General features: G+C 39.6%; 1 protein-coding gene across 4 annotated transcripts in view; it reads left to right on the forward strand.

Moving 5' to 3' along the window:
• The window catches only part of MYOM1 (myomesin 1), a 195,149-nt gene that overhangs the window by 125,194 nt on the left and 49,531 nt on the right, over nucleotides 1-20,424 (forward strand). For 2 of the 4 annotated variants that reach the window (XM_035270670.3, XM_035270669.3), the window contains 6 exons: nucleotides 283-404; nucleotides 2,503-2,790; nucleotides 5,094-5,290; nucleotides 11,777-11,903; nucleotides 15,336-15,520; nucleotides 19,400-19,514. In XM_035270670.3, coding sequence (XP_035126561.1) covers nucleotides 283-404; nucleotides 2,503-2,790; nucleotides 5,094-5,290; nucleotides 11,777-11,903; nucleotides 15,336-15,520; nucleotides 19,400-19,514 — 1,034 coding nt within the window. The remainder of the gene's footprint in view (nucleotides 1-282; nucleotides 405-2,502; nucleotides 2,791-5,093; nucleotides 5,291-11,776; nucleotides 11,904-15,335; nucleotides 15,521-19,399; nucleotides 19,515-20,424) is intronic. The other 2 variants (XM_078347837.1, XM_035270672.3) reach the window with 1 other exon arrangement.

Genomic DNA, 20,424 nt, shown 5'->3' on the forward strand with positions numbered 1-20,424 from the left:
GACTCAAAAAAAAAAAAAAAGAATTATTAGCTGGACATGCTGCTTACACCAGTAATCCCAGCACTTTGGGAAGCTGAGGTGGGAGGGAGGATGGCTTGAGGCCAGGAGTTTAAGACCAGCCTGGGCAAAACAGCAAGACCCTGTTTCTATTGATCATAAATTCCCCCCCAAAAAAATAATAATAATTGTTTTCATAACGCCAGATCTACTCCATTAAGCTAACAATAATCTTCCTTAATCTTCCTCCTAAGAAAAATTTTAAAAAAATTTGTTTTCTTTTAGATTTACTTGTCATGGATTGGTGACTGGTCAGAGTTATATTTTCCGGGTCAGAGCAGTCAATGCAGCTGGACTTAGTGAATATTCCCAGGATTCAGAAGCTATTGAAGTCAAAGCTGCTATTGGTAAGTTCCTCATGCACAACTGCATAGAGGAAAAATGGATTTTTCTATGTTAGAAAGGAAGATGTCATCCTCTCTAGAAATTGTTTAAAGCTTCCACTATTCCTGGATTATTGCATCCTTAGATGAATATTTTCTCTGACTCTAGGTGATGTCTAACCTTCCATAGCTGTCATTTTACAGACCTTCATCACTTATCCAGATTCTGTGCATCCGTAGCCTTTTCATCTTCAGGAGTCCAAGTTTCCTCAGATATTTCCCATTGTGTGAAACTCCATTCTAATTTCGTGCTCATCCTGGGACTATGAAGGGCCATCCTGATTCCATGAAGTGGTACATCACCAATAACACAGATCATCTTGTCTCTAAAAGCCATTTCATCTATGCCAGAGCCTAGCTTGTCTTCGCTAACAGAATATTAATATGCTTCTTATAAATGCCTCTGAAATTCATGCAATGCACATGTAGTTGCTTAATCATATATTTCATCTCTACTTGCAAAGTAACCAACAGAATAAAACCAGTAATAAAGTAATTATATGTGTGTATGTGATGTACCTCCCAATCTTGGATAAAGTAGAAGGAGGGATAGAGGTGGTTAGAAACAATAAAAATTGTATTTGTGGGCTGAGCACGGGGGCTTACACCTGTAATCCCAGCACTTTGGGAGGCAGAGGTGGGCAGATCTCTTGAGTCCAGGAGTTCGAGACCACCCTGGGCAACACAGTGAGATCCCATCTCTAAAAAAAAAAAAATCAAAAAAATTAGCCAGGCATTGTAGTGCATGCCTATAGTCTCAGCTATTCAGCAGACTGAGGCAGGAGGATCATTTGAGCCCAGGAGTTCAAGGCTGCAGTGAACTATGATCGCACTACTATACTCTACACTGGACAACAAAGCAAGACCTTGTGTCTAAAATAAATAAATAAATAAAATAAAATTTATTATATAGTAACACATGTTTAAAAAGAAAGCTGATTTAATATTGATTGTCTTCAGTTAGCATCTCATATTACTTTTTCATATTCCTTATAGGGGTCAGGCACAGTGGGAGGCCGAGGTGGGTGGATCACTTGAGGTCAGGAGTTTGAGAGCAATCTGGCCAACATGGCGAAACCCCGTCTCTACTGAAAATACAAAAATTAGCTGGTCATGGTGGCACATACCTATAATCCCAGCTACTTAGGAGAGTAAGGCATGAGAACTGCTTGAACCCAGAAGGTGGAGGTTGCAGTGAGCCGAGGTTCAGCCTGGGTGACAGAGTAAGACTCCATCTCGAAAACGGAAGGAAGGAAGAAAGAGGGATGGAGGGAGGGAGAGAGGGAAGGAAGGAAGGAAGGAAGGAAGGAAGGAAGGAAGGAAGGAAGGAAGGAAGGAAGGAAGGAAGGAGGGGGGGAGGGAGGGAGGGAGGGAAGGAAGGAAGGAAGGAAGGAAGGGGGGGGAGGGAGGGAGGGAGGGAAGGAAGGAAGGAAGGAAGGAAGGAAGGAGGGGGGGAGGGAGGGAGGGAGGGAAGAAAGAAAAAGAAAGAAAGAAAAAGAAAGAAAGAAAGAAAGAAAGAAAGAAAGAAAGAAAGAAAGAAAGAAAGAAAGAAAGAAAGAAAAGATACTCCTTATAATGTGAACCATCGTAAACATGTCTCTTTGAGGTTGGGAGGTACAGACCATTACTATTGTACTATTGCACATAATTCTAAGTGTTATAAAACCAGAATCTTTAATATTAAGTCTCTTGTGTACTTTATCGTCCTTTTTTCATTCTGTTGAATAATAGGGCTTATAGCTCTCAAGAAATGTCTAAGATTTGCTTTTCCTTATATGTACTAAAAACCCTATGGGTTCTGCAAATCGACTATTCTATCTGTGGCTTTTTTGTTCTCATTTCTTCTTTTTCCAGAATACGGAGAAGTTGAAATGTTCCCTGGCATACATTGCGTGAAATGTAGCCTTTCCATATTTCTTGCAAATGCAAATGATTTTCTTTAAGCCAATATTGTTTTTGTTCTGCTTGTGGTCCTAATGTTTTTCTCTTTGTTCTGTCCCATAAGAGCAATTGCTAGTCTCTCTGTGCTCAACTCGTTTCTGTTGTTGTCTGGCAATTGTAGGGGGAGGAGTGTCTCCAGATGTGTGTCCTGCACTGAGCGATGAGCCTGCTGGACTAACCACCTCCAGGGGGCACGTGCATGAAGCCTCCCCGCCAACCTTCCAGAAAGATCCTTTGCTCAGTAGCAAACCTAACAAACCTTCACTACCCAGTAGCTCTCAAAACCTGGGCCAAAGAGAAGTGAGTAAAGTAAGTGAAACAGTTCAGGAAGAGGTTACCGCGCCACCACAGAAAGCGGCTCCTCAGGGGAAAAGTAAGTCTGACCCCCTGAAAAAGAAGACAGACAGAGGTGAGAGTTAAGAAAGTGAAGCTGTTCCATCTGTCTCCATCAGTGTCCTCACCTCTCATCGTCTACATCACATTCTTCATCCATGTTTGCTTTCATCAGTGTCTATTTTTGTATGTGTTCTCAGCTAGCCATCTGAAATGCATACTTTCATGACTTGGAAAAGCTAATTGTCTATGGCTTTTACACATCATTTTGGGTGCTTAATGATGCTAGAATGTTTCGAGTAATTTGGTTATAGTGCCTTTCTTGGTTTGTCGATACCCCTCTGGCCTCATTTTGCTGTGAGAATTAGATATGAGAGCAGGAAGGACTTGGTACTGCTAGCCTGTGTGAGGTCCTTTGAAGTAGTCATGTTTGGAACACATAGAGGAGAAAGATCTCACAAAGAAGAAGACATCGTACCAGGGTCATAGTTGTTACCTTGTTGCCTATCCTCAGATTATTAAGCGATTATTCACATTTAATTTAAATAGTTTGCAAGAAAAATCAGCATTGGAAAATTAAAATTTTTCAAGTAAAAAACGTATGTAAATTTCTAAAATAAATAGTTTACATACTACTTTTTTAAATGAAAAAAGAAAATAGCTATAAATATATCTTTGAGTTGCCATGAAAAGTTTAAAAGTTAAAATTATAATCAGATATAACTATAACGCATGATATATGATCCTCATTTCCAGAAGTGATTTATTTAAGACTATTTATCAGTAGGCTAAGAATGAACGATTAGGATATTTGGTGCCTGTGGCTAATAAAGAAATGTGTTTTTCTTAACAAATAAAAATGAACTGATGAGCATGTGTTGATAAATTTTTAAATTCCTCTCATCCAGTTCTTATTTCTAGCCCACCCCAACTTCTATAAACTCCTTTATTTTATGACACCTTTCTTTGTCCCTCAACTTGAGATGAGATACTCATTTGAGAGCACATATTCAGCAGTGCTCTGAAATGGAGCGAGAGAAAGCTTTTTTAAAATGTAAAGAATAAAGGAGGTTGGTGAGTGGAAAAGAGATCATTGTGTTTTATATTTAAAAGCCTTCATTCTTCTGATACTCTTTTGGGATAAGAATGAGATAGTTCCTTTATCTCCTATAATCCAAATAAATATTCAAATAATTCTCTTTGATGTTATTACATATCTAGATGGATTTCTTTCTACCACATCACTCCCTCTCTCTTCATTGAAAACTGTAATTTCAGTAACTGAGTGAAAAGCTTATCAGCAAAGCCACATAAATGAAAGAGGACTTTTGAAATATCCTCCAAATATTTTTCTAGCTAAGCACTGATAAACATGGTGACAGCTGTATAGTATTGTACCACATGAATAATATTCCAACACTAGATTAAAAATAATGGGACAAAATATTATATAGAGAAAGTCACATAGCAGATTGTGCCTGTTTTTTAAAAATGTTTTCCGAAGGTGTCATTGAGCTGAGCTCTAGAGTAAGTTTTTTCCTGTGTGCAGACAGAGCTGCATAGTGGTAAGGTCTCACAAGGGTAAGTGTGCCTGAATGGTGAAATGCCAACCATTTGAGAAATATATGGAAATTCTAGGCCAGGCATAGTGGCTCATGCTTGTAATCCTAGCACTTTAGGAGGCCGAGGTGAGTGGATTACCTGAGGTCAAGAGTTTGAGACCAGCCTGGCCAACATGGTGAAACTCTGTCTCTCCTAATAATATAAAAATTAGCTGGGCATGGTGGCACATGTCTATAATCCCAGCTACTCAGGAGGCTGAGGCAGGAGAATTGCTTGAACCGGGGAGGCAGAGGTTGCAGTGAGCCGAGATCGTGCCACTGCACTCCTGCCTGGGCAACAGAGAGTGACTCTATCTAAAAGAAAAAAAGAAAAAAAAAAAAAAAAAAAAAAATATATATATATATATATATATATATATATATATATATTTGGAAATTCTGAATAAGCAATTTGAGGCAGAAATTGATATACACATTCTATTTTCCTCAGAGAATAAATGAAAACAAAACCACATAAAGAAACAAAAATCACACTTTGGGAAAGATATTTCTTCTTATGGGGAAAATAATCTTTTTTTTCCCAGGATATACCATTTTGCTAGGACAGGTTCATTTTATCTTTGGAATAGTAATTGTAGTGTGCTTTCTACTGTGTTCATTGCATACACCAAGTCGAATGCAAAGTTAATGATCAGCCTCACATTTTAGTTTTATACTGCAAGATCTAGTGCCCTCATATGTGGCACCAACGGAAATGTTTATGTATGGAATCATAAATGCATTTCTGCCTACTCACAAGCTATTCATATTGCCACAGCACCACCGTCTCCACCCTGTGATATCACCTGTCTTGAAAGTTTTCGTGACTCAATGGTTCTTGGATGGAAGCAGCCGGATAAGATTGGAGGAGCGGAAATCACTGGCTATTATGTGAACTATCGTGAGGTCATTGGTGGGGTACCAGGAAAATGGAGAGAAGCCAATGTCAAGGCTGTCAGTGAGGAGGCATACAAGGTAAGCACGTGACTTTCTGTAGCGTGGCGTGTCCCGTGTATGAGGATGTGCCTGCACACCCAGGCACTCACACACCCAGCACCTTGTAAAGGATTCATATCATTTCTCCAGAGTCCATTGTCTTCAGAGGCATGAGTTTTGTGAAAAATATACTGTGGTTAATACAAGCAGTTTGGCTAACCAGTCAGGATTTGTATTTTCTGATTCATACACATAAGCATAATAATTTCCTAGAATATTTACTCTGAAACATGTACTTATTATACAAACTATTTTTTCCCAAAACTTGGGAAATATGTATAATTAATATGCCACTAGCCTCAAGAGTCCCAGGATCCTTCCAGAGCCCCCAAGTTGAGGGAAAAAAAAAGAGTCCCAGGATTTAATGACACTGAATTTTAACCTTCTTTCTTTCTTTTTTTTTTTTTTTAATTGAGATGGAGTCCTGCTCTGTCACCCAGGCTGGAATGCAGGGGTGTGATCTCAACTCACTGCAAACTCCACGTCCCAGGTTCAAGCAATTCTCCTGCCTCAGCCTCCAGAGTAGCTGGGATTACAAGTGACAGCCACCATGCTCAGCCAATTTTTGTATTTTTAGTAGAGACAGGGTTTCACCCTGTTGGCCAGGCTGGTCTCAAACTCCTGGCCTCGAGTGATCCACTCACCTCAGCCTCCCAAAGTGCTGGGATTACAGGCATGAGCCACCACAGTTGGCTGGATTTTTAACTTTCAGTGTCCAAATTACAGAGGATGAAGGGACATGGGCTTGATGGCCAGACTCAGCTCTCCCATTTGTGAAGTGAACCCTGTTATAATCACTTGATGGCCACAAAGGGTGGCCTCACATGTGTTTCCTTCTACATGGGGGCCCCCACTGCTCAGCTCACATCAGGGAAGCAAAACAGTCTCACTGTCGCCTCAGCTGATGATTTTCCTCTTCAGAGCTTCATCAGCTACACCCAAGCTGCCACCTCTTAAACTCGCAGAATCCTGTGCCATGAGAGGCCAAGCAGGGTGAGGCCAGGGGAATGACACCTTCCCTAACTCAACACCATGCTATTTTAATTTAGCCTTTGAAATATCACACACACATGCTGAGAATGCATAAAACAAAATTGTATTTTTAAGTTTCTTCCCTGTTAGTGCACATAGTTATAACTCATGCTTTTTCATTACTATGTGGTATGATATTCCATTATGTGGCTATATCACAATATACTCTTTCATTCAATTATTATTGCTATTTGGATATTTTTGCATTTTTAGCTACATCAGGCAAGGTAGCTATGAACATTTTTGTATACATCTGTCTGCTGGTACATATGTGCACCAGTTTCTCTAGGTGATTATCTAAATGTAGAATTGCTGGGTCAGGGGTCTGTTTATCTTCCACTTTGCTAGGTAATGCCATAATGTCTTCTGAAGAATGTGTGAGAATCTGGGTCTGTTCATATATTTCCAGCTTTGGCAATCTGAGTATGAAATGAAATCCTTTCCTACATACACAGTCCATTTTGATATCCTCTTTTATGTTCAAGGTTTTGGCTCACTTTTCTAATGCATTCTTGTTGACTTGCAAAGTTCTTTATATATTATGAATATAAATCCTTTGCAGCTCTGTAAGTTGCGTATATCTTCTCCCACTTACCCACTTGTTTTCCTCTCTCTGTGGTCACCACAATAATTTTAATGTCAAATTCATTGTAGTCAGATTTACTAACATTTGCTTTGTCATTAGTGATTTTTGTGGCTTTTTGAAGAAATACCTTCTCTATTCCAAGATCATGGAGTTATTGTAGTTGGTTATATTCTAAAAGCTATGCTATTTCGCCACTTATATTTCTGTCATTAATTCACCTTTATATTTTTATATGCTGTGAGTTAAGCCTCAAAATTAGTTCCCCCACCACCCATGGAGATGTAGTTGTCCCAGCATCATCTATTGAAAAGTTTGGCCTCTGCCTGCCATCCTGCCAGGCTATCTGTATCATATATCATTTCCTCATATGCACGAGTCTGTGTTTGTGCTTCCTATGCTGTTCCACTGGTCTGTTTGTCTAACACTGGGTGAATACCACACTGATTTAAATATAATAGCTTTATAGGCCAGGTGCAGTGGCTCACACCTGTAGTCCAGTACTTTGGGAGGCTGAGGTGAGTGGAGGCCAAAATGAGGCCAGGAGTTTGAGACTAGCCTGGCCAACGTGGTAAAACCCTATCTCTAGTAAAAATACAAAAATTAGCCAGGCATGGTGGCTGCCACCTATCATCCCAGCTACTCAGGAAGCTGAGGTATGAGAATCACTTGAACAGGAGGTGGAGGTTGCAGTGAGCCTAGATTGCACCACTGCACTCCAGCCTTGGTGACAGAGGGTGACCCTGTCTCAAAAAAAAAAAAAAATTATAGCTTTATACTAAATTTGATGACTGGTAGATCAGGTTCTCCTAGTTTATTCTTTTTCCAAGGCTACTCAGCCCTTTGCACTTGTTATAAATTTTAGCATTAGGGTCCCAAGTTCTACCAAAAATAATAAATAAAACAAAAGAAAACAACAATAAGAAAAGCTTACATTCAACCCCAGCTAAACCCATGAGAATTCTGATTGAGGCTGTACTGAATCTATAAATAAATTGAGGAATAGTTGACATTTAAAAAATATTGAGTCTCCTAATCCATGAACATATTTTTCTTTATTTGTTTTTATCTTCTTTTATAAAGCCTCTCATTAAAGCTTTATGATTCTCTAGAGATTTGTATATTATTTATTAATAGAGACTATATATTTTCAGTATATTTTTATATCAGTTTTTGTTGCTAGTAAAGAGAAATATAACTAATTTTTATACAGTGATTTTACATATAATTATTACATATAGTCTTTTGATAAATTTTTAAATAATTTGAGTGTTACCTTTAAGTTCTTTTGGAGTCTATGTATAGTCATATCATCTGCAAATAATGGCAGTTTACTTCTTCATTTCCAAATTTCATACCTTTTACTTCATTTACTTACCTTACTTTCTGCGTGGCAACGTTAGCACAATATTGAATAAAAGTGGTGATGCTGGGGGTGCAGTGGGTCACACCTATAATTCCAGCACTTTGGGAGGCTGAAGCGGTGGATCACTTCAACCCAGGAGTTCGAGACCAGCCTGAGCAACATAGCGAGACACCATCTCAAATTGTTTTTTTTCTTTTTTTTTTTTTTAAGTGGTGATGTTGGTCATTCTAGACTTGATAGTTATCTTAAAGGGAAATTTTTCAACATTTCCCAATTAAATACTGTGTTGCTTGCTACAGGTATTTTGTAGACATCTATTATTGGTTAAAGGAAATTTCCTTCTATTTCCAGTTTGCCAAGAGTTAATTAAAGTTATCCAAAACATTTTTTTGGGGTCTATTGAGAAGATCATATGCTTTTTCCCTTTCATTTTTAATCTGATATATTCTAGTAATTGTCTAATGTTAAAACAACCTTGCTTTCCTGGAATAAATTCAACTCGGACACTGTGTGTATCTGTTTATATCAACTGGATTTCGTTTGCTAATTGTCCTTTAGGATTTTTGCTTCTATGTTCATGAGTGAGATTATTCTGATATTAGAATTAATCTGATACTAATATCTGACAAGGATAGTACAGACAAAAAAGTACAGAATAATATCCCTTTACTAAGATATAATTCACATACCATAAAATTCCCTCATTTAAAATGTTGCTTTATGTATTTTGAAGTGATGTTATTAAATGCATATAAAGTGACTCTTTACCATTACTAATACATTTTCCTTAAAGTCTGTATTACCTGTTCTTACTATAGGCGCACTAGGGTTTTGGGGTGGGGGTGGTGTTTGCAGAGTATGTAACTTTTTATTCTTTAACTTTCTATCTTTCTGTAACTTTATGCTTTACATGTGTCTCTTAAAAATAGCACGGAGTTAGGGCCGGGCGCGGTGGCTCAAGCCTGTAATCCCAGCACTTTGGGAGGCCGAGGCGGGTGGATCACGAGGTCAACAGATCGAGACCATCCTGGTCAACATGGTGAAACCCCGTCTCTACTAAAAATTACAAAAAATTAGCTGGGCACAGTGGTGCGTGCCTGTAATCCCAGCTACTCAGGAGGCTGAGGCAGGAGAATTGCCTGAACCCAGGGGGCGGAGGTTGCGGTGAGCCGAGATTGCGCCATTGCACTCCAGCCTGGGTAACAAGAGCAAAACTCCGTCTCAAAAAAAAAAATAATAAAAAATAAAAATAGCACGGAGTTAAATTTTATGTTTTTCCTCCCTGTCTTTGTCATTCGTTTGTTATTACTGATTACTTAAAAAAAAAAAACACCTAATCATCTTATTTTGTGCTTTCTATTTGTCCTTTCTGTTCTTTCTTTTCTTGAGACAGAGTCTTGCTCTGTCACCCAGGCTGAAGTGCAGTGGAATGATCTCAACTCACTGCAACCTCCGCCTCCCAGGTTCAAGCAATTCTCATGACTCAGCCTCCCAAGTAGCAGGGATTATAGGTGCACACCACCAAGCCCAGCTAATTTTTGTATTTTTAGAAGAAATGGGGTTTCACCATGTTGGCCAGGCTGGTCTCAAATTCCTGACCTCAAGTGATCTGCCTGTCTTGGCCTCCTTAAGTGTCGGGATTACAGGCGTGAGCCACCACACCCAGCCTGTTCTGTGTTTCATTTTCTGTCCGTTTTTTCTTATTTTTGAATTTTTTTTAATTACTCAATTTTTCCTTCTACAATACCTTAAAAGTTATAGATTCTGAGTTTCTTTGATTGTGGTGATGGTGCAGCCTAAAGTCTGAAGTTATTTCATTGTTTTACCCTTGTCCAAGAAACATAAGGGCCTTCAAATCTTTACCCCATTACCTTTTTCCCAGCTCGTATGCTATTGTGTATGTATGTGTCTGTTTCAATCCTTTTTAAAATCCAGAAAGCAATGTGATTATTGTTTTATAGATTCAACTTACCAATATAGCTACCATTTTATTTGCTTTTAATTAAGTGCTTTGAAGGTATGATTCCCCCATATTCTGGCCCATTGTTGCTGCTGATGTTCAGCTCTTGGTCTGCTTGCTTGTTTGAGGGTAATTTGCCTTTTTTCTCAGACAGCTTTTGATATGTTCACTTTATCTTCGATGTCCAATACTTAAAATACTATGGGTCTAGATGTGGGTTTTAAAAAAATGTATCTACCCAGGATTTTAGGGGGAAGAGGATTTTTCATCTGTGGGTTGGATTTTTCAGAAGATTTTTCTAGAAAATACTGTATCTCCCAAAATATTATTGCTCCCTCATTCTCTCTCTCTCTTCACTTCTCCCAAAACTCTATTTAAACATATGTTTGATGTTCTCGCTCTGTCTTCCACATCTGTTAATCAACTTTTCTCTCTTTTCCATTTTTGAGTCTTTCTGCATAATGTCCTGTGTAATTTCTTCTGACTTTGTCAGTTTACAAACTCTCTCTTCTTTTGCATCTGATATTCTGTTGAAAATGTCTATTTTTTTCTTACTGTATTTTTCATCTCTTGTTGGTCACATTTTACATATTTTATATCTTGCTGCTTCTACAAATGTTTTTCACACTAATATATTCCATCACTTCTATTTTGCAAAGATCTTAACATTTATTATTTTATCACATATATGTACCCTTAAAACAACCCAATTCCTACTGAGTGATACAGAAAATATTAGGTCACTCAGTAAAGAGCAGAAACATTACAAGAACTTGAGCATTTTGATTCCTAGCTTAGATCTCATTTAAATTTCACCTGTACATGCCTTAGCTTTCTATTGCTACATAACAAGTTACCACAGACTCAGTGGCTAAAAACAACCCACGTTTGTTATATCACAGTATCCGTGAGTCAGGGGCCTGGGGGTGGCGTATCACAGTCCTCTGCTCAGGACCTCACAGGGCTGCAATCCAGGTATCAGCTGGGCCACATTCACGTTGAGGTCCTCTTCCAAGCCCACTCAAGTTGTTGGCAGAATCCAGTTTCTTGCAGCTGTAGGGCTAAGTCCACTCCCAGATGCTGCCTTTCTCCAAATGTGAGTGGGTAGACAGCTCTCAGTGTGGCATTTACTTCCTCAAGGCCATTGGCACAATGTTTTTCTTTAGGAGGGGCCCAAGCCCCGTTGTAAGAGTTCATACCTGATGATGTCAGGCCCATCCAGGATAATTTCCCTTTTGATTAATCCCAAACCAGCTCACTAGGAACCCTAATCTAGAGTGTCTTTTCTTCTTTGCCATATGGGGTGACACCATCACAGGACTGATCTCCCAATCCCTTTGCCACATTCTAACGTAAGCTACAAGGTCACGGTTTCACCCACACCCAGGAGATTACAAAAGGCTGTGACACATTGAGGGTCACCCAAGGGTGTGTCTGACACAGAAGGTAAATAAATACAATGTTGAACAAGTAGGAAAAAAAAACCGGAAACATTCACTATCTGTGATGTTGTCAATGTTGCAGATTAGCAACTTGAAGGAAAACATGGTGTATCAGTTCCAAGTGGCAGCCATGAACATGGCCGGGCTGGGCGCACCCTCAGCAGTAAGCGAATGCTTCAAGTGTGAAGAGTGGACCATCGCTGTCCCAGGTAAACCACGGACACCATGCCTCCACACCGCACCTTGGAATTTCCTCCGAGAGAACCTATAGCCTGGAATGAAATTCAAAGTACTATATGGTCAACATTTAAGGGAAAAGAATTCTCTTGACCTCTCATGTTTATCTAAAATATTTTAATGATAATATTAAATAATAGGTAGCAAGGTAAAACTGAGTATAAATTCCTTATGCTTGTGTTCCAATAAATCCTAGAGCCCTCACCGCTCAGCCACTGCGTAGGGTAGGATTAGCAGAGGCGGCTGGATAGAGTGCAAATGAGTGTTCAAAAGAAATTCCAATCTTTGCTTTTGCTTTTGAAAGGCCACTTAAAGGTCATTCCATTTATATCCCACAGCAAAATTTCTCAAAAACATCTCCCTGCATGCCTTCGTTCTCATATATTGCCACACTGCTGGAAGGTTCTCGTTTGTCAGCTCCCCAGAATCTCTCTCTCCACATTCAAGCTATGTGGCTTCTTCGTCTCTCCTTCTCAGTCCTCCCAGCTTTTCATTATATCACATGGATGGATTTCACACACCTGTCTAGGATTTAGGGCTGACCTCTCTCTGCTTGCCTCTCTGCACTGATTTCCAGTCCTTTCTCTCTGCATATTTTCCAAACTCTGAACCAAAAGAAAGTTCCTGGAACCTGGCAATTACTGTCCTTCAGAGGTCATCATAGGGCGTGGTTGGGTCGGCAGGGAAGAAAGTGGGAAGTGGGGCGGGGGTGCAGGGGAAACTTACCTTGCTTATAACTCTTACAGAGCTATAAAGCCAAAAAATAAAAAGTGAATGCAAATTTACCACTTTACTATTAAGATTTAAACTAGCAATAAATGTATTTGGTGGGTGATTTTATGTCCCTGTGCCACCCCCTTCCTCTGTTTGAAACCCTTTACCCCTGAAGACCACCACTTTGCCTTTAACTCCTCAGTCAGGTGTGAGTAACAACATTCCAAGAGAAACTCAAGAGCAGTTCAAGTGCTCACTTGACTTCAGCAAACAGAGGGAGACAAACACATTGCTCTTTCCTTGTAGTTCCTTGAAGCCTGTGGTATTTCTTAAGCCCTTTCTGCCACCTGCATAAAAGTAGGTCTGTTTTCAAATTGTTGCAATTCCTGAGTAAAGTGAAATGCAATTGATTAAAGACTAAGAAATTCCAAGAGGCCTGTAGAAATTTTTTTGATCAAAAGTGATGTTGTTGGCTGGGTGCGGTGACTCATTCCTGTAATCCCAGTTCTTTGGGAGGCTAAGGCAGGGGGATATCCTGAACCCAGGGGTTCAAGACCAGACTGGGCAACATAGTGAGACCTCATCTCTTAAAAAATGCTTTTTAATTAGCCAGGCATGGTGGTATATGCCTGTAGTCCCAGCTACTCAGGAAGCTGAGGCAGGATGATTGCTTGAGCTCACGAGGTCAAGGCTGCAGTGAGCTGTGATCACACCACTGTGATGTGGTGTGATCTCCAGCCTAGATAACAGAATGAGGCTCTGTCTCTCTTTAAAAAAAAAAAGGTGATGCAGTTGACAAAAAAAGGTTTCAGGTGAGCACTCATAACTTAGAGAAGAGATGAAGAGGGCAGCTCCCTACCCTCCTGCCATCCTGGCTTCTCAGATCCCTCCTTGACTTCCTGAGTAGTGTTAGGTACGCCTCACTTCAAGAACGCCCTTATAGAAGAAAGCAATAAGATTGTTTCATCATCCTGTTGTACAGATGAAAAAACTGACACTCAGGTTAAATGATGCCCAGAGGGTGCCAAAGGTAACAAGTAGCAGAATTAGGGTAGGAAACTAGGTCTGCTCTTTCCTAGACTGGAGCTGCTAGGAAACAGCAGGGCGTAGTTCCTCCTCTGTAGGGCAGGGATACTGCTCCCAATCTGGATGCCTCCCTGAGTTCTAAGGATGACACAAGATCATGGTTATAAAAGCCCTTTATAAAACGGGACATGCCCCATTCGTGTGAGGTATTTGGTATTAATATTTAAATATAGTTTTATACAAAACATTGGAAGGCAAGCATGATGCATATTTGTAGCCGTGAAGCCAGGGTAAAGGGCCAAACAAACATTGAACTGTCAATTACAAAACAACAAAGCGTGGCATAACAGAGATGTCCTTGTACAGGTTGGCTTTGGCTTCAGGCTACTGTGAGTCACTTCAGGTGATTTTGATTGGTTGGCTCGATGTCAGTTGTTGTTTAAAAAAAAAAAAAAAAGGAAAGGAAAAAATCAAAATAAATTTATCACCTGGATAGCAGCTGGTGGTCATGGAAAGGTACAAAATCACTTAGTAGTTTAGACTTTGCCAAGAACATGAAGAGCATTCATACAGGCTGCATGCATTCATACAGGGAGAAGCACACGGCTTTCTCCCTTCAGAGGGTTATCAAGTGACTCGGCTTCTCTGAGCTTTCTGTTAATTGTCTTCAGGAAAAGTGAGATAAATGAATGTAAACTACCTGGCAGTATTTAGCACAGATGCAGGACCTATAGGATTGATTATATTTATTTTGGTAAAAGGTTTTTGTAAACCATAAACTATCATTTGTTTTTACCCATTTGTGGGCTGCACATATTCTTTAGGGGGAAGGTTTCCCTCCAGTTGAGAGTGATTCTTTTTCCTTTGAAAGAGCTATTACTCTCTATATTCATATGCCATCAAATTGAGCTGCTTGCTTTCTACTATTTGAGATTAAGGGGAATTTTTAGGCTGTCACTCAAAAATTATCTGAAAGCAGGGGCCAGATTGGTGGCTTCCACCTGTCATCCCAACACTTTGGGAGGCTGAGGCAGAAGAACCACTTGAACTCCAGAGTTCAAGACCAGCCTGGTCAACATAGCAAGACCCTATCTCTACAAAAACTTAAAAAATTAGCCAGGCGTGGTGGTACACACTTGTAGGCCCAGCTGCTCAGGAGGCTGGGGTGAGAGAATCCCTTGAGCCCAGGAGCTCCAGGTTACAGTGAGCCATGATCACAACACTGCACTCTAGCCTGGGTAAGAGGGCAAAACCCTGTCTCTAAAACTAAAAATTAAAAAATATGAATGTGCAGCTCAGTCATACTGCTCCAATAAAAAATCTTTAGGGTGAATGCAGGCCTAAGCATGGCCTCAAGGGAAGTTTTGGGTCTACCCTTTGAGAGGCACCTTAGAGTGGCCTTCCCTACCTACCACCCTTAAAAGGACCAATGGGCTGATATAGAGCAGTAGGAAAATGACCACAGAATACTGATTTTTATGGGAATCCTAGATTTTGAAAAAAGAACACCAGTGTCAGATTAGCTTTAAGACTTACAATGTGGTTCTAAATGTGTAGAGATGAGTTATGATTATCTATGTTATGATTTCTATGTTATGATTATCCATGTTATGATTTACTTATCTATGTTATGATTTCTCCTCATTGACTTCTCTCTCTCTCAGGACCACCGCACAGTCTCAAGTATAGTGAAGTTAGGAAAGACTCCCTGGTCCTCCAGTGGAAGCCCCCCATTCACTCCGGGCGGACTCCAGTCACTGGTTACTTCGTGGACTTGAAGGAGGCCCAGGCCAAAGAGGACCAGTGGCGAGGGCTCAATGAGGCTGCGATTAAAACCTTATACCTGAAGGTAAGAGGATGCTCAGTTCTACAGCTTCTCTTTTTTTAAAAAAGCAGAAAATTGCTCGACTAATATTAACTTTAAAGTTAGCCCGATAAAACAGAATATCTCCACTTTGATCTGTTTCATATACTGGGCTCCTGGTAAGATTCCATTGGCAGAGGTTGGGGCTGGGGGAAGTTTCTGATGCTTGAAACGCTTTGGTTATTTATATTAACCTGAATTCCTTAGCATAGTTTTGAAACACACCTGTTAGCTCCTTCCTCTCTCCTGTCCCTCCTTGCCTCAACTTACCCACTTTATATTTTTGTTACTCATAGTCTTTAAACGTTACTGCTTACCATCCCCAAAAGGTGACTTTTTATTCCTCTTTTTACAGGGGGGGTTGTTGATGTGAGGGTGCTGTTTTTATAAAGCTCACAGCAAGAAACCTGTGACTACTGATCCTCTCAATTCACTCCTGTCTCCTCCCGTCAGGCTGGTTCTCACATGAGCTCCCAGAGATTAGTGGAATGGATTCACTCAACCCCCTTATCCATGTCCCTGCCTTTCAGGTTCCTCTAGAGTGTGCTCATTGAACCATTTCCTAACTCTGTCGACCAAAGACTGTTCTGCTGTAGCCACCAAATCACTTGTACCAAAAGGAAATTTCAAAAGAATGTTTTCTACTAGTGTTAGCAGTGGCACCTGGAGACCCTGACTGCCCCTTGGGGCCTTGGAAACTGTGGGGAATATGACTGCATTACTTACTACTTAGAATGAAATGTGACTGACTTTACCACATTCACTCAGGAAGTTACACACTGCATTTGCACAGTCCTATCTGTTGGCAGAAGTCATAGTCTATAAGGTGGGCTTTGGAAGATATTCAAAGCCTACCTGGCCAAAAAGATCTCTCCCTGACCTGCCATCATGGACTAAGTCCCTTCCATCTGTCAGCCACTCTCCAGGGTTAAGGTATTTCCAGTTACTATAAACTGTGTAAATATCCTCCAGGAGATATGACCCATAAACCATCACACCCAATATGCCATTAACTCAACTTAGCATGTGCCAATCAGTTCTCCAGCTTCTTGCAAAACTCTAAAGAAATAAGACAGGTCATCTTTTCACGATGAAGAGAAAACATCAAAAAAGGACTGAAGCCTATGATGCTGTTTGCTGTCCAGATGAGTCCAGAGGCCCCTGGATTCCAAGAAACCCCCAAAGTACAGTGTAAAAGAAAGGCTGGGAACATGCTGGATGGTGGTGGTGGGTGAATATGGCTGGGATGAAGATTTTCAAGTCTTCCATCCACCGCTGTAGAGGATAACAAGGGTCTGAGGTTGGAAGCAAAACAAAGATGAAGAAGCAAAAAAAAAAAAAGAACAAAAGAAAGAAAGAAAAAGAAAAAATAGAGTTTAAATGTGTCAAAGAATGGTTGATGTCACTCATTTTAAAAAAGAAAAAGAAGAAAAGTAATTTTAAGAGAGAGGGAGAGAGTGAGGTTAAGTATGCCTAACAAACCTGGAAGTGAACTTCTATAAGAAGAGTTATTACACTTTATCAACAGTTTTTATAAAATGACTTTTTTTATTTTTCTGATTATAAAACTAACAATTTGAATGAAAAATTCAAATAAGCACAAAGAAGAAAGTAGGCCAGGCACAGTGACTCATGCCTATAATCCCAGGGCTTTGGGAGGCAAATTAATTGAGCCCAGGAGTTCAAGACCAGTCTGGAAAATGTGACAAAACCCTGTCTCTAAATAAATAAATAAATAAATAAAATTGGCTGGGTGTGGTGGCATGTGCCTGTAGTCCCAGCCACTCATGAAGCTGAGGTAGGAGGATTTCTTGAACTAGGGATCGCTTGAAGCTGCAGTGAGCTGTGATTGCACCACTGCACTCCAGCCTGGGCAATAGAGTGAGAGTCTGTCTCAAAAACAGAAAGAAAGAAAAGAAAAGGAAAAATTGATGATCTTGATTACATATTTGTGGTACTGTTGAGACCAGTGGTCATTGCCCTTGTGGAGATGGAAGAGTGGAGTGCCCTGTCACCCAGGGACCAGACGCTGGAATGTGAATATACTTCCTGAACATGTTGCAGAAATCTGACTCACAGCCATACATCATCACGTAGGTGGCAGGTGCAGATGTGTCAGGTACCTGGTGGTTACTCTATTTTTATTACAAGGAAATGTTTCTGTGTCCTTCTGGAAATCCACAGTTTCCTGGCATTATTTCTAAACATAGAATTTAAATATGTCAACCTCTGTGCATTTAACCTGTAACTAATTTAAAGTTTACTTATAGAATAAAATCCACTTCAAAAATTCATTAGTGCCAGTGAAAGCTATTATTACGTAAATAGTGACATTCTGTGGTAAACACATACAATTAGATTAAAAACCTAACAATTTAATAGGTACCTCATTTAAATACATGATCACAAACACTTCACCTGATTGAATAACTTTGTTCTAACATTGTTTGATTTAGATCACATTGTGGATATTGGTCTCTATCACAACATTTTGGGGAAAAATTATGCCTTCTGTGTATAATAAATTCCTTCTTAAAACAGCATAGCTTTTAAAAGTCACATGTTTTTAAAATAAAAATGTTGGTACAACATTAACAGTATTGATAATAGTAATGCTATTGTTCAGAACCCAAAGAAGATTACAAAAAATTAAGTGGGAAACTGGGCATGCAACTCACTCCCATAATCCCAACACCGTGGGAGGCCGAGGTGGGAGAATCGCTTGAGCCCAGGAGTTCAAGACCAGCCTGGGCTCAATACTGGTGAAACCTCATATCTATAAAAAATACTGGTGAAACCCTGTATCTACAAAAAAAAATTTTTAGTTAGCCTGGTGTGCTGGCACATACTTGTGGTCTCAACTACTCAGGAGACTGAAGCAGGAGAATTGCTTGATCCTGGAGGTCCAGGCTGCAGTGAGCTGAAATCATGCCACTGTACTCCAGCCTGAGCAACAGAGTAAAGCTCTGTCTCAAAAATACATATATGTGTCTATGTGTGTATATACACACATGTATATACATATATATGTATATATACATATATAATATACACATCTATGCATGTATATATACACACACATATATACATGTGGGTGTATATATGTATGTGTGTATATATATATGTACACAAAGTGGGACTGTCATACAAAAATAAATTGTAAATGCTTTTTTAACAGCTCTTCGTAATTCTAGCTTAGTGGCACATATGTAGTGGATGCTCAGCATATATCTTGATTATTAAAAACTTGAGGATGTAGAATTTTAGTACCCTTTGATTATTCACAAATTAGTTAAATTCACAATTGTGTTAATTTCATGTCTAGTAAGAAATAGCTATGTTAAATTTACAGGAACAATTATTGTTTGTTTTGGTTCTATTAGTTTAACATACTTTTAAACAAATGGTTCATCCTAATTCTCCCCTCTTGGCAAGAATTTCATCTGAAATTATTCATGGACTGTCTCAAAAGGAACGGGGGAAAAGGCAATATATATGCTATAGTGAGTACTTTGTATTTTGTCCTTTTGACCAAAGAATACAGTGGCTAATGCATGTGATGCCTACGTACACAAGTCTCTGTTTCTGATGTTGGTGGCCACTAAATTAACTAAAAAGGAGAAACATCAGAATGAGAATTGATATTAACAACTCCTCTCTATCTAAAGATGGTTCAGAGAGACCATCTATAGCTAAAGTCACCTGCTTAGTGTTTGACAGAATCAAGTCTAGAACACAAGTCTTATATCCCTAGTGCTAGATCACGAAATTATTACTAGAGAGGAAGAACTCCATCTGTTTAAATGACATAAGACAGCCACTGCTTCATAAGACACCCATTACTTCTGTACCTGCTTTTACCAGGTTCGAGGCCTCAAGGAGGGCGTCAGCTATGTGTTCCGTGTCCGAGCCATAAACCAGGCGGGAGTTGGGAAGCCGTCAGACCTCGCAGGCCCTGTTGTGGCAGAGACTCGTCCAGGTGGGCTTTCACCTTTTCATTAATACTAGTCCTTCTGTGTAAGATACTGAACTAATGTACGTCCTTTCTAGGCTTTCCCTAATTTTCAAAATCATCAACATGTACTATCTGAATATAATCAGTAAGTTAATGATCTTAGAACTTGACAGTCATTGGTCCCATCACAGGCACCTCGGGACAGGGTTGAGCCAGGTGTGTCATGGTCTAGGGGCTATTCTGATGCATACCTAAAAACATGGAAGGTCTTGATCAGATTAAGCTTCTTGGACCAACTGTTCCAAGCATTGATTTCTGGGATGTCATTCCTATTATACCCTGGCCATTAAGTCTCATAAGAATATTTTCCCACTCATAGGAGAAGCTAGAACAGCCCAGTTAGTGGCACAATCCTTAAACAAAAGTAGGATTTATGTAATCATAGCTATTATGTTTAAACCAGAGGTCAGCAAACTTTTTCTGTGGAGGGCCTGATAACATTTCTTACTCAACAGCCCTATGGTCTCTGTCACAACTTCTTAACTCTGCCATGAGACAAAAGAAGCTATTGAGGATACATAAACTAGTAAGTGTGGCTGTGTTCTAATAAAACTTTATCATGCACATTATATGCATTATATAATATATATTATATGCATTATAAAATTTCAATCTTGTATAATTTTACTATGTTGCTGACCCCTGGGTTAAGCTAACAGTGGTGCCAACTGAATGGTCTATAGATTTGAGGCAGCTCTCACTTCCCAGTTTCAAAGATGCCGCGATTGCTAGAGTTTATTAGATGACTTGCCCTTTCTTATGAGAACAAACTTTACAGTGTTCATTGTCCAACTAGTTTCAGATAATTACATAATAATTTCTTGTATTGTCTAACCTGTATCATTTTTCAAAGTTATCATATACTGCAGTTCAT

Source organism: Callithrix jacchus, chromosome 13, assembly GCF_049354715.1.
Source record: "Callithrix jacchus isolate 240 chromosome 13, calJac240_pri, whole genome shotgun sequence".
Classification (NCBI taxonomy): Eukaryota; Metazoa; Chordata; class Mammalia; order Primates; family Cebidae; genus Callithrix; species Callithrix jacchus.